The 20,649-nt window shown below is 38.9% G+C and overlaps 1 protein-coding gene across 1 annotated transcript in view; it reads right to left on the bottom strand.

The window, feature by feature from the left end:
- Nucleotides 1–5,047, bottom strand: part of ERICH3 (glutamate rich 3) — a 115,996-nt gene extending 110,949 nt beyond the window's left edge. The window contains exon 1 of the mRNA XM_023207581.2: nucleotides 4,753–5,047. Coding sequence (XP_023063349.1) covers nucleotides 4,753–4,775 — 23 coding nt within the window. The 5' untranslated portion in view covers nucleotides 4,776–5,047. The remainder of the gene's footprint in view (nucleotides 1–4,752) is intronic.
- Between the last annotated feature and the right edge of the window lie 15,602 nt (nucleotides 5,048–20,649).

Raw genomic sequence — 20,649 nt, 5'->3', positions numbered from 1 at the left:
AAATGATTAAACTTTACCTCAAATTCAGAATATTTGGGGCTGATTTTTAAATTCAGAATTGAATCAGAAATTTTATTTTCCCATCTCTCTGAAAACCTTGTATGGATTCATGAATAATCAAAATAAGTTGGGCAAATCTCCACCTAGCCTCCTAGTTAGAGATGGTTTTTCTCAGCGGAGACTGAGTGAAACCCAAAGACTTTCCTGGGGGAACTTGGGTAAGGATAGTTGATATACTTTGGCTCTGTGTCCCCACCCAAATCTCCTCTCGAATTTTAATCCCCACATGTTGAGGGAGGGACCTGGTAGGAGGTGATTGGATTATGGAAGCGCTTTCCCCCGTGCTGTTCTTGTGATAGTGAGGGAGTTCTCATGACATCTGATGGCTTAAAAGTATAGCACTTCCCCTTCACTTGCTTTCTCTCCTGCCACAATGTAAGACTTTCCTTGCTTCCCCTTCGCCTTCCACCATGATTGTAAGTTTCCTGAGACCTCTCGAGCCATACAGAACTATGAGTCAATTAAACCTTTTTTCTTTATAAATTACCCAGTGTCAGGTAGTATCTTTATAGCAGTGTAAAAACAGGCCAATACAATTGTTTTAAGGGAATCAATTTCTATTGCTCAAGTTTACTTTGTACTCCCCTAAAATTGATCTTCCTGAAAAACGCACTTCCAGTCATGTTGATTTCCACCTACTTTTTTATAATTATCTTTGTATTTTCCAGCAGAAAGACACATCACTCTTCATCTGGTGGTCTTATTAGGTAGTGCTTTGAGCTTAGAAAAACACCTAGAAACAGACAATTTGAAGTATTGCACAGGTATTGATACAACAAATGACTTTCATGACTGGGCAACAAATCTAATTGCAAGTCAAACACTGTAGTTTCCAATCCTTAGCTTTCAGTTCAGTTGAAGAAGGACCTAATTGAGCTGTCATTTGAAAGATCATAAAAAACATTTTTTGTGTGTGATCACTATGTGATATTTGGCTTATAACTCTGAAGGAATTCAAAGAATTAAGTGACATTGCCATAATAGACCCCTTTCCATTCCCATCTACTTACATGAACATGTTTGTTAAAGGAGTAAGAGAATAAAAGACATCGATATATATTTTTAAAAGAGTAGAATCTATAACATGAAATGCTTTACAGAGGAAGCCACAACAAATGAGCCTATTCAATTCACCTAATTTAAGCACAATCAATTTACTCCATAATTTGTTAATATTTAACGGGAGGGTGAATAGAAACTACCAAAGTTGAATTTAAATGTTTAATGACTTAAAGTCTGAAATTCTGTGTGAAAGAGATAATTTTGGTGGTGCGAGTGGGTAACAAACAGACTAGAATATTACTGTAGCTATCCAAAGTACATCCTAGTTTGCTAACTCAGAAGGCAAGAAACGTATGCTACTTAAGAATGTAATGGACCTTTCTGTAGTAAATAACGTGATGGGTTTATCATTGTTGTCCCTCCTGGATGCACATACTATGTAAAATTGACAACTTGACCTAACAGTGGTTTCTAATCTGCCTTCGATGAAAAACGACTGAGTTATCAGGTAGTACTAAGGATGTATGTATTCTTTCTTTACCAGTCTTCAGTGTACTCTGTCATTACAGAAACACTTCTTTACATTAAAAAGGTATAAACTAATAAGTCTAAACTAACAAAAAATGCTTCTAAACCTTTGAACAGTCTTTCAAAACATATGTCTTCTGTTTTTTTTCTTGACATGACCTATAATGCTTCTCATTCGTCCTTCCTAAAAGAAAATTTACAGATGAGTGTGACTATATTTAGAGCCAAGTGTATCTTTCACACAGAAAGCCAACTTCACATGGATTCAGTGATGATCCTTTGAAGGAGCCAGAAGAGCCATATCATTTTATCCTCATGCATGACTGAGGGATATAAAATCCCCATTCCATCTCTAGAACTCATGCACAATCCATAAACACACACACAAATAGCAACATGAGTGAGATTTAGCAAACTAGAGGGACAATCAATTATAATTTTCTACTCTAAAACAATTTCATTTGAGATAGCAATGCTGGAAATGGTATTTTATAGTTGACTTCCACCAAATTATGATGCAGCTCAGATTCAAAATCTCTATTATCTTTGGCAGAAGTTTTAAAAACCGTTTTTATTTACTCCAAACTCTATCTAAACAAAGCCAGCACAGGCCCTTTGCAATGTTTACATCAAGTGCTTCATGCTATAATTAAGTAAGCAATGGAAATCAAAGGAAGCACTAAGAGAAGGAATCAGGACATCATTTATTGATTGGTGGCATTTGAGGGATTTAAAATTTTTGTTTTAGTGTATAACTGCATTTTATTACCATTTTACCCTTAAAATGTAATAAGTACAAGCTGCTTCAGTAATGATAGAAAAGCCTTCTCAGCTATGAAGGCTTTTATTTGCTACTGAAACTTTTATTATTTCCAAATGGTAACATAAGCAAGAAAAAGTCACTACTTTCATTTGAGGAAAAACTTTAGCAATTCAAATAATTTTGTTCTTGGGTGAATTTTAAGACATTTAGATTTGTTGTATTTATGCTTATTGTCTTTTCTTTTGATAAATTAAAACCAAAAAAATGTACAGACACACACTATTACAAAATTAGCCTCTAATCATCTATCAAAATACTAGATACTTACATACAGCCATCCTCTTTCAGATGTTGGTTTGATCCAGACACAAAGTTTTATGTATTTAGGCTCCTGCACATCTCAGTTGTTGACCATGTGAGGCAACATATTGTGATAGTGAGGAGCAATGACTCTAATGCTATATTGTCTGGCTTTGTATTCTAGCCCTTACCCTTCGTAGCAATGCTACTTCTAGAAACTTCTCAGTCCTCAAAATCCTTATCTTTAAAAATGAGGGTGACTAAAAACCGTCATGAGTGGGAAGATTTAATAAGGTAGTTCATGTAAAGCACTGGAATAGAGCCTGGCACATGGTAGGCACTTAAAAAATATTTAGTTCTAACAAAATTTTCATTTCTAAATACATGCATCTCTAGATTGGATGCACCATCCGGTGATACCATTTATTCAACACATATTTATTGAGTTTTATTTTGTTCTGAACACTGTCCTAAATAAAGGGGGCAGAGAAATTAATATAATATTGTGCTTACTTTTCAGGAGTTTACCACTTAGGTGCAAAGTATTTGTTGCCATCTTAATATCTTTCCTGAAGAGAACCATGTAACATACGCTTTCACTAAATCACAAATTTTCCCTTTTCCTCATAGGCTTGGAACTAATGGAACTTCAGAAAAATTTGACTTCAGTTTCTGAAATCTTAATCATGCACAGTTTAATAAACAGCTACAGGTTTTTTTCACATTTTAAAAAAGATGATTAAATGGTCTAATCAGATTCTAACTAGCCAAAAACTTGAAAAACATAGGAAGACAACCATGACTGATACATTTATTTTCCCAAATGCAAACATACTGCAAACATCAGCTGCTGAAAAATAGTGCTATTTACATCTTACATGACCCACAGAAAACTAAAATTGCACAGGAGTTCAGCATCAAAATGTTTAAAAGTACCTAAATTAAATTCAACTTGAGACAAAACAAAAAGTTCATTTAATCATAGCTATATCACTTTTCTAAAAGTTCTCAGAATGATTTTCAACATGGCACCTTATATGGCTTTAGTTTTTTCAAACATTTTCATTTATGTCATTACACTCAGAGAATTCATTAAAAAGTAAAATCTTGAAGTTTCGGTGTAAGTTCCAACACAACGACTAATGTGGTATTTCAAACATCACAAACTCCAAATGATCTCAAATATGTTGTCCTCTGTTAATTTGCTGCTCCTAAAAATGTGCAATAAATGCAATTAAAAAGGAAAGTATCTTCAATTTAATTGCAAGATTGACTAGGATATTTATCTTCTTACTAAATGTATCATAATAAAAAACTGTCTAATATGCATTACATTGTCTAATTCAGGAGGAAATTGGATAGTCTGCCTTCCAAAAACAAAAAGAAACTTTTTTTTTTCAACAGCCAATGATGACGGAGTTCTTTCTAGAATACAATGAATATTGCCAAAATAGGTCCTCTAAGGGGTTCACCTACCTAAAGCAACTGAAGATCATGAGTAAATACACAGGCACACAACTCCTTCCTCTCTTTTCCTGTGCCATATAAGCTTCCTTTATTAAAATACTTTTTAAAGACTCTTACGATTCTTTTGAGTTGGACGGAAAAAAATCTCTGAAATAATACCCCCTCTTCCCAATGAAACCTTTCGATACTGAATGAACTCACACCTCGCTTATATGTAAGCTGCGGCAAGAATGCATCTCCTAGTCTCAAATCTCCAAACGAATGCATATTTTGGTAACCTCTTCTTTTGCATCTAAACACACATGTTCCACACCACAGGATCTTCTTGATCCCAGCGAAGGTCCTTGCTTAATTGTATGCGTTTTTCACATCCATTTTTTAATCCTTCCAGGGTGAAAATTTCAAAAGGGGCGAACGTGGGTGAAAGAAACGAAGAAGGGGAGGAAGGAGACATGATGCCTGGGATTTCTGCCATCCTCGCTGCAACCCAGAATTCGTATATTTTTTCCTCTCCCCAGCCCTCCCCCTCGTTCCCCTCTCGCCCCTTCCCTCCGCAGCAGGAGGGAGGAGGAGGGGCCGCTGGCTGAAGCCGCCACCTGCCACAGCGTGGAAAAGCTCCAGTTGTCACTTACCCAGCGGGGTGAGAATGGCTCATTTTTGCAGGATCCCTTTGGGACCCCGCGGCAGGTGCGGAGGGTGGGTGCCTGGGGCCCCGTGCGCGCTGGCGCTGCGACAGTCGCGCTCGCGGGGTGGCTCCCCACTGGGGTCCCTGTGCGCGGGCACCTGGGCTGGGCCGCCGCCGCCCCTGGGCGCCCGGGCTACCCGCAGCCTCCCGGGCTCCCACCCTCCGTTGGTATCCACAGCTTCCCGGTTGCTAAGGGAGGAGAGAGGCAAGCGCCCAGGGTCTGGAGAAGTGGAGGCGCTGCTGGAACCGAGCCTGCGGAAGCAGGGGGTGAAGCCAGCTTCTACTGCTTTTTCTGGGCCCTGATATGGGAGGAGACCCAGGCAAGCCCCTGCTCTGTTGCTCTGGGGCGCGAGTTCCCCCAGGTACCTGTAATATGAAAACACAAAAACGCTCGCACACACACACAGGCACACGCACACATTTTGGTTGGCGTGCTTCCTGCTAGGCCCTGGGGAAGGAAGGACTGGGTGGCAGCTGGGGGTAATAAGAGCTGGGAGCAGCTCTTATTACCACCGCCTGATGCGGTGGTTTCCAGTGCTAAAACAGCGATTGCAAATCCAAGGGAAAGAAGGAAGTCTCTCAATCTGTTTTGGGTTTTGAATTTGTTTCTGCATCTGTAATGCATTACAATCGACTCATTTCCTCCTTGGAAAACTCCTATCCTTGGTTCTAGCTGAGGTCCCCACTTCCAGCGTGCAGGGCTGACAGTGCTGGCTTTCAGTAGGTGGGGGAGACACAGTTATTCAGTAAAGCACCCAGGAACAGTACTTGTATTGGAATCCAGTACATGGAATGCAGGGCTTAGATGAAGCAGCCTGGATTTAAATGAGGATCTTAATATGGAGGAAGTTTAAGCACTAGACTCAGATAACCTGTTTTTGTTTTGTTCATGCTTGATCAGGTGTTTTGCAGAATGACTTGATCTCTGGCCTCAGGTTCCTCATGTATAAGTGAAGGGTTGGACGTATCAGTGGTCACTGAGCTTTCTAGGGTCTCTATTCTGGGTCAGTCACACTTAGAGGTGGGAAGAGCATCACCTCATTAATGTCATTCTGCTTTTCCTCACGTGGTAAAGGCCCACTGAGTATGACAGAATTCAAACTCGTTAGTGTGACATTCAGGAGCTCTCATCACCCGGCCCCAGCCTCTTTCCCGAGCCTCTGGGACCACGTTCTCCACTACCTTAAACTCTAGCAAAACCAAACTCTTGCACTATCCCTCTAGTGGAAACATATTTTCACCCTTGACTACTTGGAAAACTCCTATTCATCCTGGAACACTTAGCTTGAACACTTCCTCTTTGACATCCTCAGGTGTCCTAATGACTCTGGCCTCTGGGGGCCACTCGGCCGGGATATGCCTCTGTTTTATGCTTACCCCCTGTATTACATTTGCTGAAGCAGATGGCTGCCTTTTCTACTCAAATGCAAGCTTCTGCATTTCATTTTGTACATCTATTCCATTTTTCTATATTCTCAGAAGGAAGCAACGGTTTAATAAATATTTGCAGCATGAGTGAAGGGAAAAAAAGAATGGTAGCATTTGTAATGAATTGTTAATAAATGCTCTCCTCAGCCTTTTATTGAGCATTTACTATCTCATTTAATCCTCATCTTCATTTTATAAGACACGTTTTTTTTTTCTCCATTTCATAGCTATCAAAACTAATACATAAAGAAATTAATTATTTTTTCTGACATCTACAATGGCTTCCAACTGGAAAAACTAGGATTCAAATCCCTATCTATCTGACTTGAGCTTACAAATGTCTTTAACAATTACAAGTTGATTTACTTTTCCATGGCCCCTATAAATTGCCAGAGAAGCCTATACCATTACAGGTTTTGGACCTGAGTGACCAGAGCCATTCCAAGAAAAAGAAAAAAAAAAAAAAAATAGGATGCTAGCTCAATAGCTTAGGTCTGGAGACTGAAGGATTCAAGGCTGCTTCAGGGCCCAAATGGCTAGACCAAGGCAGAGGTCATCTCCCCACGCCCCTCTACCATATGTCTATCCCCACTAACATTGGTTCCTATTTGAGGTTGCCCTTAAAGTTCACTGTAACTAGATTTCACCTGGATAAAAATCGGGAGGGGGAAGGAGGAGGAGGAACTAGAAAGATACATTGTAACTTACCCCAGGTGCTGCCAATCCCTAAGGATGGTGTAAATAGTGTAATCTTATATAGGTACTAGTTGTTCCAAAATTCATTTTTGCAAATAAAACATGGTATTTTCTCGCTGTACAATGAGAAAGAAAATTAAAATATACTATTTAGATACTCAGGATTCTGTAGAAAAGATTCCCCAGCACTCTGCAGACAGTGAGGTACCCTCAACAGCATGTATTAATTCATAAATGGGTTTGAGTTCTCCACCCCGTGAGCTCCAAAATTTCACATTCCTGATGAAACTGCAAGGAAGCTACTAATTTTCACTTCAGAAAATGCTCACTGTGAAAATGTATTGGGAATTTAGCCAGAATGAATTTTTATGTTAATTTCTAGAATGGAGATAGGGAAAGGGAATAAAGAAAAAAACTAAATTAAACTGTTTCAAGACCAAATAGTCACTAGAGTCCTTTTCATTTTCTCACAGGAAAAAAAAAAAAAAAAAGTCCCCAGATGTCCCCAGAAGTATCATAAATGCATAAAAAGATTTCGGTTTTACAGAAAGACCTGTGGAGTGAGAGTCGAGGTCAGGAGATTGAGAGAAGTAGAAGGGCAGCGGGGAGATAAGGATTACACCTACAGTGTTGATTGGATCTTCATTTAGGGTGAACAGCAGCTGGACTTAGGAATCACAGATCTAAACTATCAGTGACGGTCTTATTCGTTTTCTGTCGCTATAACAGAATACCACAGATGAGGTAATTTATAAAGAAATTTATTTCTGACAATTCTGGAGGCTGTGAAGTTCGACATTAAGAGGCCACATCTGGTGGGGGCTTTCTTGCTGCAGTGATAACATCAAGGAGAGCATCACACCGTGAGAGGGCAAGAACATGTCAGCTCAGGTCTCTCCTCTTCTTACAAAGCCACCAAAGTCATCAATGGGGGCTCCACTTTAATAACCTTATCTAGTCCTAATTATCTCCCAAAGACACCACCTCCAAATACTATCAACATATGAATTTGGAGATTAAGTTTCCAACAAAGGAAGTTTGGAGGATGCATTCAAACCATAGCAGTGACCATGTCTTGGATCAGAGGTAGGCAATGTATGGTTTGCCGACAACATCTGATCCACTGCCTGTTTTTGTGCAGTCTATAAACTAAGAATGGCTGCTACAGTTTTAAATGCTTGGGGAAAAATCAAAAGAAGAATAATATTATATGATACATGAAAAGTATATGAAATTCACATTGTTTTTTTATGTCCACAAATAAAGATTTATTAGAATATGCTCACACCCGTTTGTTTTTTGTTGTTGTTTTTGGTTTTTGTTTTTTTTTTTTAGCAAATGACCTATGCTTTCATGTAACAATGGCAGAGTTGAGTAGTTGTAACAGTGACTTTACAGCCCATGAAACCTAAAATGCTTGCTATCTTTCCCACTGCAGAGGAAGCTTGCTGACCTTCGGCCTAACTTATCACCACAATTGGAGATGTAACTTACCCTCACGGACTTTGAGAACAAGGACCACACCCTTGTATTCCCAGTACCAAATGCTCTGTGCCTCTCACAGAGGGGTGCTGAATAAATAGGCAAATGAAGGAATTAATGAATAGATTGAAGAAATAAGTTTTTCCATGTGTTTATTATTCTCCTGAAAGACAGAGTTCAGGTTACCAAGACTTTCTCCCCAGATGTAATCCCAAAGGCATTTCGGAGATCTTCAAAGCTCACTTGTAAATTTAACCTTCTACACAATGGAGCCTGTCCTGATGAAACGCTTACCTTACTGGCCTCCCACTGAGCTTTTATATAATGCTGATAAAGTAAGTAGCCCTGGATCACATCAAATCATCATGCTTTAAGGTCCTGACACTCGTGGACTGAGATGGGATTCAAGCAGGGCTCAGGTGTGTCAAGCTGCTGCTTCGAGGTCGCCGCCTCTTCTACTGTGGATTGTCTGTGTTACTCCTGCCTCCTATCCACACACTGTGTTGGTGTGCACGCCTACTCTCTTCCAACCCTAGCATAAATTTCTGCTCTTACCTTCAGTATCAATCAAATTATCATGATTTAGAAAGTATCTAACAATTATTTCATGAACAATGATCGAAAGAGTATAATCTATGTTTTCCTTGACACTCCAGTTGGAGGAGAGGACATGAAAAATGTGACATAAAAAGAGTAATAAATGGATATTTCCTTGGCTCTGGCGCCACCCATGTATGAGTGAACTTGAGCGATATTAAGGAGCTCAGCATGTCTGTGATTGTCCCCTGCTAGCCAAAAGGCATTCTAAACAACAGGCATTGAATTTTGGGAGAGGAACTGAGTAGAGCCATCACAATGGCCTGACACAATAGATTAGGTTAGCTTACTTGATCCAATGTTTCTGAAACAGCTATAGATGGCTGACACTACTGTTTGCCATTAGAAATAGACATTATACTTGGCATTCACAGAACTAAACTCCACTTGGCCTAAGATCAGAAAATATCCATTGACCATTTACTATATATCAGGTACTCATTGAATCTTCACACCTTGAGGTAGGTTTTATTTTTATCACTATTTTACAAATGAGAAAGCTGAGGTTCAGATAAATTAAATACCAGCTAGTAAATGGCACAGCTGAGATTCAAATCCCGTTGTCTATGTTTCTAGAACCCACACTCTTAAACACTTTGCTGTATTGCTTCCCACATCCAAGAGGTAAGAAGACATAACTTCACAAAGGGAAGATAATAAATGCAAGGTCGCTGATCTCAAACAAAAGCTGTTCTCAATTGTGCCAAGTGTTCTTCTCCCAACCCTCATCACTCACAGTGACTCAATAATGTAGCTGGTGAAAAACAAAACTGAAGAGCAGGAATTTCATTCATTACTACGCATCTGTTTTCTGACAGAGTAAATAGTGTACTCCATGCCCTCTCACCCTTAAGAGCAACCATCTCCAAAACATTGTTATAGCTTCATTTGGTTTAAATGACATTAGAGTTGGCCCTTCCATGAAAGCATAGCAGCACTGGTCTTCAAGCATTCCTGCATCATAAACTGCTGGCTGAATTGCCTTACTCTCTTCATCTCCACAACCTTTGAATTAAATTGTATAGACAAGAAAATTATGCTTCTTAAACTTAGGTTATGAGTAGATTCATGATCTTGAACAGAAGACTAGGATTATTCATTTGGGAGGTAAATGGTAGTTAAGTTCGTAAAACAAACCAAATGACCTATACTATCTTTTTTTCTTTAAAAAAACCACATAACTTTATTACTTACACATTCATGTTGTAACTGAGACTTGATTAAGGAAATGCCACCTGATGGGACTTTAAGACATAGTTATTGATTAGGTAAAGATTCTTCTTGGTAATGACCATATTAGTTTCATGGAAATAAACACCCTTAAAGTAGTTCACGGATTTTTCTCATAGGGCTTAAATCTCTCCAGACAAGCATGCTTTCACTAGGAAATTGCTTAGCCAACATTTCCTCCCTGAGGGCACATAGGTTAAAAAAAGTTTTGTTGCTGTTGGAATGATCACAAATTCTGAACTAATGAGAATTTCTTGTTATGATAAAAGACAATAACTCAATGGAAGTTGTGGAACAAACATCAAAGAAAATACAAAGAGAAAAACACATTTCTAGAGTGAGAGTTTGGAGAGAGAGATTATTCATTGGCGAATTGCAGGAAAACCCAAAGCAGTAAAAATAAATCAATAAATAGGCAGATTAAAACGGCACAACCATGCTCCTAAAGCTCCGCAGAATCACTTGAGAATAATAATCTGGGGATTCGTTGATAAATTGACAGTTTGTAATATGATCCCCATAGCTGACCCAAGATCAGAATTGTGGGGTTTCTTCGTTCCTCTGGGCTTCTTTTTCAATAAGTTTTTCTCTCACTTAAAGGCCATATCAAAATCCACCTTTTGGTTGAGGAGGAAGAATCATGACTACAGGGTTTATTCTCTGCACCTGTGTAAGCCTGTCACCACAGGGAGCTTTTATCCCTGAGCTAAATGGTCAGTCAGACAGGACGTGAGAAAAATGCTCTGATGAGCCAAGGTTCTGCAACATTGGAAACAGAAGCACAAAATTTTATGGTGCTCATTGTTCTGATGTGTTCCGTACTCAGACACAGCAACCAAAGCTATTTCTTAAGCTGTAAGCCAAAGGGGAAAAAGCAACGTGGTTAACACTGGAGTGTGCTATGATGTGGAGAAATATTTTGTAAGCAGGGAAAGGAAGTCGAGAGGGGAATATACAAGTTTACTCACTTAAAAGGCAAATAAATGAAAAAGAAGGAGGCAAAGTTGACAAGGAAGGTGCATAGTTTCATTATGCATAATCACAAAAAGGAGAAAACCCACAAATCCCCTCTAGTTTGTTTGGCATTATACCTTTGCACTTAAGACTTGAGTAGTTATGCTTGTGATATTGTAAATTCTGAGAATTTTTTGCAGATGTACCAAAAAGGCCATGTTATGAAGAATGGATTTAAGAAGAAGCAAGAGGTTCCAGTTGCCCTATTTTGTCCATATGCAAACCAGAGATCCAGGTTTGAATTACAATTCAGGGCCGGGCGCGGTGGCTCAAGCCTGTAATCCCAGCACTTTGGGAGGCCGAGACGGGTGGATCACGAGGTCAGGAGATCGAGACCATCCTGGCTAACACCGTGAAACCCCGTCTCTACTAAAAATACAAAAAACTAGCCGGGCGAGGTGGCGGGCGCCTGTAGTCCCAGCTACTTGGGAGGCGGAGGCAGGAGAATGGCGGGAACCCGGGAGGCAGAGCTTGTAGTGAGCTGAGATCCGGCCACTGCACTCCAGCCTGGGCGATAGAGCGAGACTCCGTCTCAAAAAAAAAAAAAAAAAAAAAAAAAAAAAAAAAAAAAAAAAAAAAAAATGAATTACAATTCAGTCACTGTAAAGATGTTATCACTTTGGGTTATAGGAAAGGCTTGTATGTTTCTACTTCTTTGATGTTAGGCACGGATGGCCATGTGACTTGTTCTGGCCAATGAAATATGAAAAGTGATGTGTGTCACTTCTGGGTAGAATCTTTTAAGAGCTCCAGCAGAATTCTTCATCTCTCTTTTACTGGCCCCAGTGACCAGCAACATTCCAGATGGTGGTGCTTTCCTCAGCTTGTCCTCCTCACTAAGGATGATGTGGCACAGAGCCACACACAAACCCATGATGGACATGACATGTATGAGAAATGAATCTTTGCTGATTAAAGCTATTCAGAGCTGGGGGCTGCTGGTTATCACAGCAAAACTGACCTATGGTGATGAACAGAGTCATAAATTAGCTTTGTGATTTTGAGAAAGCTACTTTCCCAAAGCCTCTATTTTCTGATCAGAAAATGAGGAGGACCTGGTATATAGCAAGCATTCAAAAATGGTAATTTAACCATCTTCATGATAATAACTACACTTTATTAGACACCTACACTGTGCCAGTCACTATCTTCCCGTACATACATCATCTCTCATCCTCACACCAATCTTATAAAGTAGGTGTTCTTGATCTTTTTTATAGATGATGAAACCATGCCTCAGAGAGGTTTACAGATTGATGAAGGTACCAGCTCGTAGGTGGAAGAATCAGATCTTTCTGATTCAAAGCTCTTGCTTTATTCACCATGCTGCCTCTCTTAAGAAAATGCAGCTAATCCATCATTAAATAAGTGAGAACTTACAATATTAAGACAAGCTTCATAACATTAAAAACAAATAAAAAGAAAATAAATTAGAATTTTAAATTATTATATTCTTCAGACAAATCACCTTTATTACTAAATGATTTTGTTTTAATAATTCCAGCAAAGCCATGCTCAGTCATTCCCAACCTAGGTTGACCAACACCTAAGGGTTTATTAAGGTAATAATATGGGTTTGCAACCTGTTCTCAGGATTTCCACAAGCCTAGAAGAAATGAGAGTTACATAGGGCAACATGGCCCAAGCCAAATAAAAATTGTTTTTTTCTTTTTTATAATAATTATAGTAGGTCATTCATTGTGGTACATTTGGCTTTCTCATAGGAGGACATTATTTGTTATTTTTCTTGCATAAAAATAATCTTTATCAAAACACTACAGTCATAGTAATTCAAAAATATTATACAAGGGCCCATTAGTTATAAAAACATTGTTAAACGCTACTATATCCCAAGTCTTAAATTTTGGCCAGTAGAAGTATAAATTTTCATTTCTCCATCTATTTGCAGCTTAGCTCCTAACAACCCAGGTTGCCCCTGTAGTCCCAATAGGTACAGGGAAGCAACACAGCAGGAAACATCATATGTGATGACCAAGGGAGGATGGCAAAAACCTCAGGGTTAGTAGAGGAACCAGCCAGAGAATGAATTCAGGGAAAAGAGGAGGAAAGCCACTTCTCTTCAAGTCAATTCCATAAAAGGAAGAGCTGACAAGTGAAATGAAAGTGACAGACTCAAATTTACCTTGTCATTTATGGGGAACAGAACAGAACACCTAGAATTTGGGGGAAGATGTCTCTCAGAAAAATTGACAAAAGACTTTGTAGACGATGTGGGTCAAAATGAATAAGAGTCTCAAAATGGAGTTCTGTGGCCATCCTTCCTTCTACCTTCCCCTGCTAGAAATCGGCTGTTGATTTCCAGACTAAATTAAAGGCTCTTCACTTGTAACAAAACAAAGATAGTATTTCAAAGGCATCCTTTGGTCAGATTTCTGGAGGACAGCTTTTGGCCCTGCCATCAAAGCAAATAAACCCTACTATAGTCATGGTCACTGGGGTGGGAGTAATAACAATTGAAAAAATACTGAACATATGATGTGTGCCAGGCTCTGTAGCCAAATGCTTCAAGTGCCATATCTCAACTTATGCTCAAATGCTATTGTTTCCCCCTTTTTACAAAGAAAGGTTCTGAGAAGCAGGGAATTGAAGAAACTTGCCTGAAGTCACATGCTTATAAGTGGTTCCTCTTCCTTAGCAACCATTCTCAGTCCCTGTGTCACAATGTCCCATGGAGGGTGGTTGGAGATGAGCAAAATCACAAACTGTGGGTGTCATCAAAGAAGGCAGAAGGAAATTTGTATTTATCTAGTGCTTCCAATGTGCTAACCACCTACACAAATCATCTCATTTAACTTCCACAATTCCTTGGGGGAGGTATTATTCTCATGATACAGATGAGGATATTGAGGCTCAGAGAGATCAATGATTGGTCACCGAAGTAAACAAGGTAAGAGGCAAACCAAGGCATTTTAAATCCCCACATTCATGACACTGCTTCTGTAGCAAGTTGCTTCAGATTTACTCTCGAAAAATTATTTGCCCATATAAAGCATCTATATATGTGACCAGATTTCAGTTCATCTGGAAATACCTGAATATTTTAGTTGCTTGGAAACTCAATATAAGGCAATTTGGTGACATGACAACTAAAACCATCAATGTGATACTGGTTTATGCTCTGAGATATAAAAGTTCCTTTGGGTTTTGCATCAAACCGATCATGTTTGTAATACTGTGCTTATATGACAGACTTATATCTCAAAGTACATATTTTTCACTGCATTCTCCAAATTCAGAGGCAAGGACCACTTTCTCTGAGTTGTGCTCTGAAAACCCTCTTCATTTGGTTTAAAGTGAGGGGGAAGCGTTCCCTCTCATGCATGGCAGGTAGGTGTAGGAACAGGGAGAACTCAAAACATTTATAGCTCTCTCCAGTGAAATCCATACCACCAACTTCTTCCTTCTTACAATGAACTGCTTGCCTTCTGTCTTACACCCTGGAAATGGATAATATGCTAATGCTTATTCTGCATAGGTGTCTGGTACTTCTCTCTGAGATGTGTCAGGGACTTCCAAGTAGGATCACTCAGGCTGCATACTGCATGCATAACTACAGAGTATACTGTCTACATGGACCATGATGGGAATGATGCCCCCCATGGTTGATTGTGCAATTCAGCAGCCCTACTGGCACATATTGCTTTATTCTCTGTCTGTGCAAGCTCTCCTGAAATTAAATAGAAAAATGCATGTTTAATTTACTGCTAGGTATGACATTCAACACTCCAAAACTAAAGAACTTCCTTTTAAAACACAATATAAAATATAAATTTATTAAAATGATGATCACTCTAGAAACTATTTCATAGGAGAAAGCATTGAAATAACTGGTGATGTCTAAAGTAAATGATATTGGGACCATGGAAAGTATCAATGTCATAAAACATTAGAAAGGACTTTATGCAGAAGAGGGAACAGACTGAGAAGATCTATAGGAGATAATTAGGAGAAGGTATGAGATGAAGTTTGGTTCAGCAAAATAAATAACTTTCCAGAACCAAAAAACAAATAGAAATCTTGTCACAAAAACCCTATGATAAAGGGCATAGTTTAACACTTTAGACCCATTTTATAGGGCACAAGTCCAAAAATGGATAACATTTATGATAGAGAAACACTTTATCTCTGGAATTGATCAAGAAGAGGAATCAAATACTCTATAGGATATCCTTGCATAAAGTTATATTGAACTAAATGGATTATAAGGCATCTTCTAGGAAACTAACTCTATGTTTACACGATGGTATGAAAACCTATTAACCTCGACCAGTCCTGGAAGAAGGAACTCCCATTACCTTCCTCCTGGAAGGAGGCTGAGGCCTTATAAAGAGTGCTTGATCCAGCCCTTACATGTGAGCATTTCAAAGTTTCTGTCAGGTCTCATGTAGTTAAGCAAACAGCCACAGAAATTCTATGTTTTATTAAAGGGCTGGTTTTATTTTTTATTCCTGGAAGGCCTAAGAATCACAATTTTAGAGAGGAGTGAGAGTAGAAATAAAGAACCTAATACTGCTCTGTATATCAATAAGTTCTGCCAAATCCACTGTGAGAGCAGTGTCTGATCTGAAAAGTTTTTCTTCTTCCTTATGGTCTTAAACCAGGAATTGAAAACCCAAAGGGGAAAGAAAAACATTATGACACTGGGGAATGGCAGGCAGTCCTATAGCAAGGTCTGTCTAAAAGTTGGCTGCTTCTGAGCTCCGAAGCTATGTCGCCTTTAGAAATGCCTTCTAGGGTTGCCACAGATTCTGATTTTTTCCAAAGAAACTGGAAAGCTAGATAGATTGAGTGAATTTAAAAAATTTTTTTAGAACATTATGGAAGCCAAACAAATAATATCTATGGTTAGAATTCTGCCCACTGGTTTCCAGTTTATGACAACAGAGTAGGAATATAAGCTTCCTACTCAGGAAAGGAAGGCCTGACCTTCAGAAAACAGTGAGTGGGAAGCCCATGCACACATATATGTCTCCATATCAACCAGCAGGTATCTATCAGGCAAATGAAGACAAAGAAAAGTAGGAACAACCACACTGGTTGGAAGATCTGAAGAAGACTCAGTTAGAGTGACGCCTCCCACATGAGATTGCTTTGCAGGACTTGAAGTGTTAGAGACCCCTCTTCACTGTCTTGCTGAAGCTCCTAAGTATTTCTCTCTGGAAGAAATAGCTCAGACTTGGGAAGGCCACTGGATCATCTGGCAACATCAGCCCCTGTAGGTGGGGAGTGGATTTTTCCCAAAGGATAAATGACCCTCAAGGCCTAGTTTGAAGAGAAAGTCATTCTTAGGAAAGAGCAGGGACCTAAGGAAGTGTAGCAAAATTAGAAAGTGAGGATGACCACCAGAAGACATCCGTGAAAGCTTTAATTCTTTGCATGATTTTTTTTTTTTTTTCCTCAGACTGGGGAAAAAGTCATCTTTACTTTATCATTTCAAGTGTCTTTCCCTGACAAAGATAACCTTCAGTACATAGCACATTTGCCATCAGCCCTGTTTTTAGATGTAATCTTCAACAGCTTGTTCATATGGATTTTAATTTTAATATGTTTGGTTACACAATCAAGCACTAGAAGCACCGAAAAAAGTGACAGGCACAGGGTAATCCTCTTTCACTGTGTGGGGAATGTGTTTAAAAAGAACAAAGAGGAAAAGAATAGAGTTTGAGATATGTTTAGATTTTAAAGTTGATGGATGTAATATCTATGTATCTTTCTTTCTCCTTGTTATCATGTGCATTTCTTTAAAATACAGACAAGTCTCAGAGACACAGTCTTTAGGATTTTCCAGAGTGAGAAAAAATGTGATAAGCAACACCAGGGTTTCTACATTGTTTTTTTATGGACTTAGCTAATGCTCGACTCACTCAGCTAATCGAAGAAATCCATCAACACAAATAGACAGCTACATGACGATATGGCCAGCAAGTCAGGACAGATGGCATCTAGCCTGAGCTGCCTCTGCACACAAATGGGTGTCAAACAAGGTCATCGATAGGCCGTACACCATCCGGCTTCTCCTGTGCAAGATGGTCAATAATGCAACAAATATTGTGAACACCTGGGTGGGAATGTGTTGCTTCTCCTCCCCAGAGCTCTTTGAACTCAACAGATCACTGCCCTCTACTAATGTCTTTGAGGCAGAGCAGCCTTGTGATGGAGTGCTAATGACTATGAACTGGAGGGTAATACATCTGAGGATATATATATAGTTGTCAATCATTTCTCAAATTTGGCACCACTGCACAGGCTGACAATTAGCCTGAATAAAACTAAGGTGATGTTTTTAGTTGCCCCAGGCAAATCAGCAAAGCAACCAAAAATTACCATCAATGGCATGGAGTTAAAAGCCATATCCAATTCCCACTGCCTATGTAGTCTGCTATCTAATGACAGGTCCTCTGCTTTGCTTTTCTGTGGTTCTTTGAGCAACCACCAGTAGTGGAGCTCATTATTGGAACAAAGAGTAACAACTCGTAATAAATCCAGCTTATTTGGGGGAGCTTGACAGACAGGATTTGTGGTGATAAGGCATCTGATTTCAGATAAAGACCAAAGTGCAAGACTGCCCCGCTGTCCAGGCTTCTTTGTAGATATGAAATTTAGTTCATTACCATTACTTCCCTGAATAACATTAATTCCACTAGGTGCAAAACATCAAATGGCAGCACTGGTAACCTTGTCAAGAAATAGAACGATTAATCAGCAATTGACATGATATTCGACCTGCCTTTTTAGCAACTGGAAATAGTTCCAGTTCAACAGTCATGGAAATAATGAAGTTTTGCAGAACTGCACAAGAAAATCTATGGAAGTTATAAGCTATTGCATAGATTGTTAATGTCCTAACAGTGTTTGGGTGATAATGATTCAAACCTCTGCAAATTTTTTGGGATGAACAGTTTAATTTCTGGCACTATTTGGCTTCTTTCAACAGTAAATATCTCAAGCATAATTTATTTAAAACCAAAGATCAATAAAAGGAGAGAAAGTTAGCATGGAATTAAGCACTTTCACTGCTGTAAGATTCACTTTCTGTACCTTAAACTGAACAAAATCTTAGAGTTTCCTTTCTCTTTCACTCTTTTTTGGCTTCTTTTTTTTTCACTCAGCCCATGTGATGTTCATTAGAATAACACTATTGACTCTAACGCACCCAAAAGTATATATATATATAAGATGATATATTTTGCCTGTCCAAGTCTGATTATTTCTGGAATGGAAATTACAAACCACTAAACAACTTATACTTTTGTGCATATACTGAAATTAATAACCTTAGAAATACAGATTGCTGTATTTCTTGGTATATGGCCTAATCTTAATTTATTAAGAAAAAATTCATTGAGGGCTCATCTGGGGTAAGGCTATTCCTATTGTCTCAAAGTATCATCTTCCAAAACTAGTTTTAACCTGAAATAGAAGAAACCTTTGAATTTTTTTTAAAAAGTCTCTTCTATCCACATAAAAAGGTCTAAAAAGGTATATGTGATCTTGATCTGATGATAAATTCCTTTACATCTTCAAAAGGAAGTTTCCACTCAGAATTTGTTGGCAAATATATCCAGAGCTTCTTTAGAAGCACTAATTCTAACTCACCCCTACCACAATGCCTCTGGAAGCTGAAAATTACTAGTTCTAGTAAAGCTCACCCCTCATTGAGTTCCTTCAGTGTTTAGGCTAGCAGTAATATCTATCATTTACATATTTCAGAGGTATTCATTGGAACATGGTGACAGGGCCATGACAGAAAGGAGATGTGAGGAGGAGGGAGCTGTGATTGCAGCTTATGGACTAGGAAACTTTGGAGAGAATCTTCCCCACTGGAAAATAATTGCATGTGATTTTATGTAAAGTATCCAGCACTCCACTCACCACACTACAGATGCTCAATAAGTGTTGCCTCATCCTTCTCTAATACCGTTTTATGCAAATACAGCATTTTAAAGAACATGAAGCAAGTTTACATGACTTATCTTATTTGAACCTCACAACACCCTTTGTAAATGGGCGTTATTTTATGTTTGGAAATACGGATGATTTGAGATGCCAGGGTCAATATAGTCCCAGGTCACACGACTAGTAATTTTAGAATCAATTACCTGGATCGTCTGATTCCAAGACTTTCTTTTCCCTTTACTACCTTGAGCTGCAAGTATTCAGTAATGTGTACCTGACCACTGCATATCTTATTTAAAAAATTATCTTCACTATATGTTTTCATATCTTCGGAGATGGTTTATCATCTCCTGGTGTTTCTTTTTCTGTTTGTTTCTTCGTTTTCCCTGGTTCTCAGCTTATAAAAGTGTTACGTTTCTAATGTTGATAGGTCCATGAATTAAAGTTTTTTGTCAGGATCTTGAGCTCTTCAAAGCTAAAGAACCCTAAAAACAAGGCACATTTCACTCTGGGACATGTTTTTCCTTTGAGCTCTCTTGGTAAAATACCAAACAATTTGCTTTTCGCTTGTGAGATGGAAAGAAACAGTTGTGTGGCTATAGCTATCATTGTGCCATTACCATTCTGAGGTGTTGATTTTGTGCTTCACATTTTTCCTGTGTTTTTAACTTGATGCCCTAGCTTGAATCTTTATTTCACTCTAATCGTTTTTTAAATTTGAAGTCTTCCTTTTACTTTGGCAATTTCAGTTGGAACACTACGTTTGAAAAAAAAAATGTTCACAGAGAAACTGAAGGTTAAATCAGCTTTATTCTGTAAACAGTGCCTAAATTATCATCTCCTTCCCATAACAGCCCAATTAATATGTTACAGCAAAGCTGAAAAGCCAAAAATCGTGCTGAAAACATGGAGCTATTGCGACACCTGCTGGTAAGAAACAAAGTGCATTGTGTCAACAACAGCAAAAACAAATGGAGACAATGGATCAAGGCTTGGATAGATTTTATTCCTACAAACCTATCTTTTGTGAATACCTGGTATGTCTCAGGTGCTGTGACAGGCACTGGAACTGATAGGGGGAGGTCTGATCCTTACACTCAAGAATCTCACAGACTTCTGGGGAAGAAATATCTCTATATACTCACCTAAATATAGAGAGATTATTTTCTATAGTCGAGGTTGTCAGGTTGGTTTGGGTACCTATAAGATACCACAGGGCCTACAGAGATGACCTTCTCTCACGAATCAGAGACAGTGTCACAGAGAAGGGGATGCTGAAATATTGAAGGAAGAGGAGCCAGGGACCCACTGGAAGATGTAAGCATAACAGTGAAGGGATCAGATTTTCACCTTAGAAAAATCACCCTGACCGCAATATGAAAGAAGGGAGAGAGACTAGTTAGGATCAGGAAGGTAGACAGGAAGCTGCTGAGAAAGCTCGGGAGAGATCAGAGCCTAAATTAGGGCAGGGAATGTGGAG

This window comes from Piliocolobus tephrosceles, chromosome 1 (genome assembly GCF_002776525.5).
Source record: "Piliocolobus tephrosceles isolate RC106 chromosome 1, ASM277652v3, whole genome shotgun sequence".
Taxonomy (NCBI): domain Eukaryota; kingdom Metazoa; phylum Chordata; class Mammalia; order Primates; family Cercopithecidae; genus Piliocolobus; species Piliocolobus tephrosceles.
This window is presented reverse-complemented; position numbering and strand designations above follow the sequence as displayed.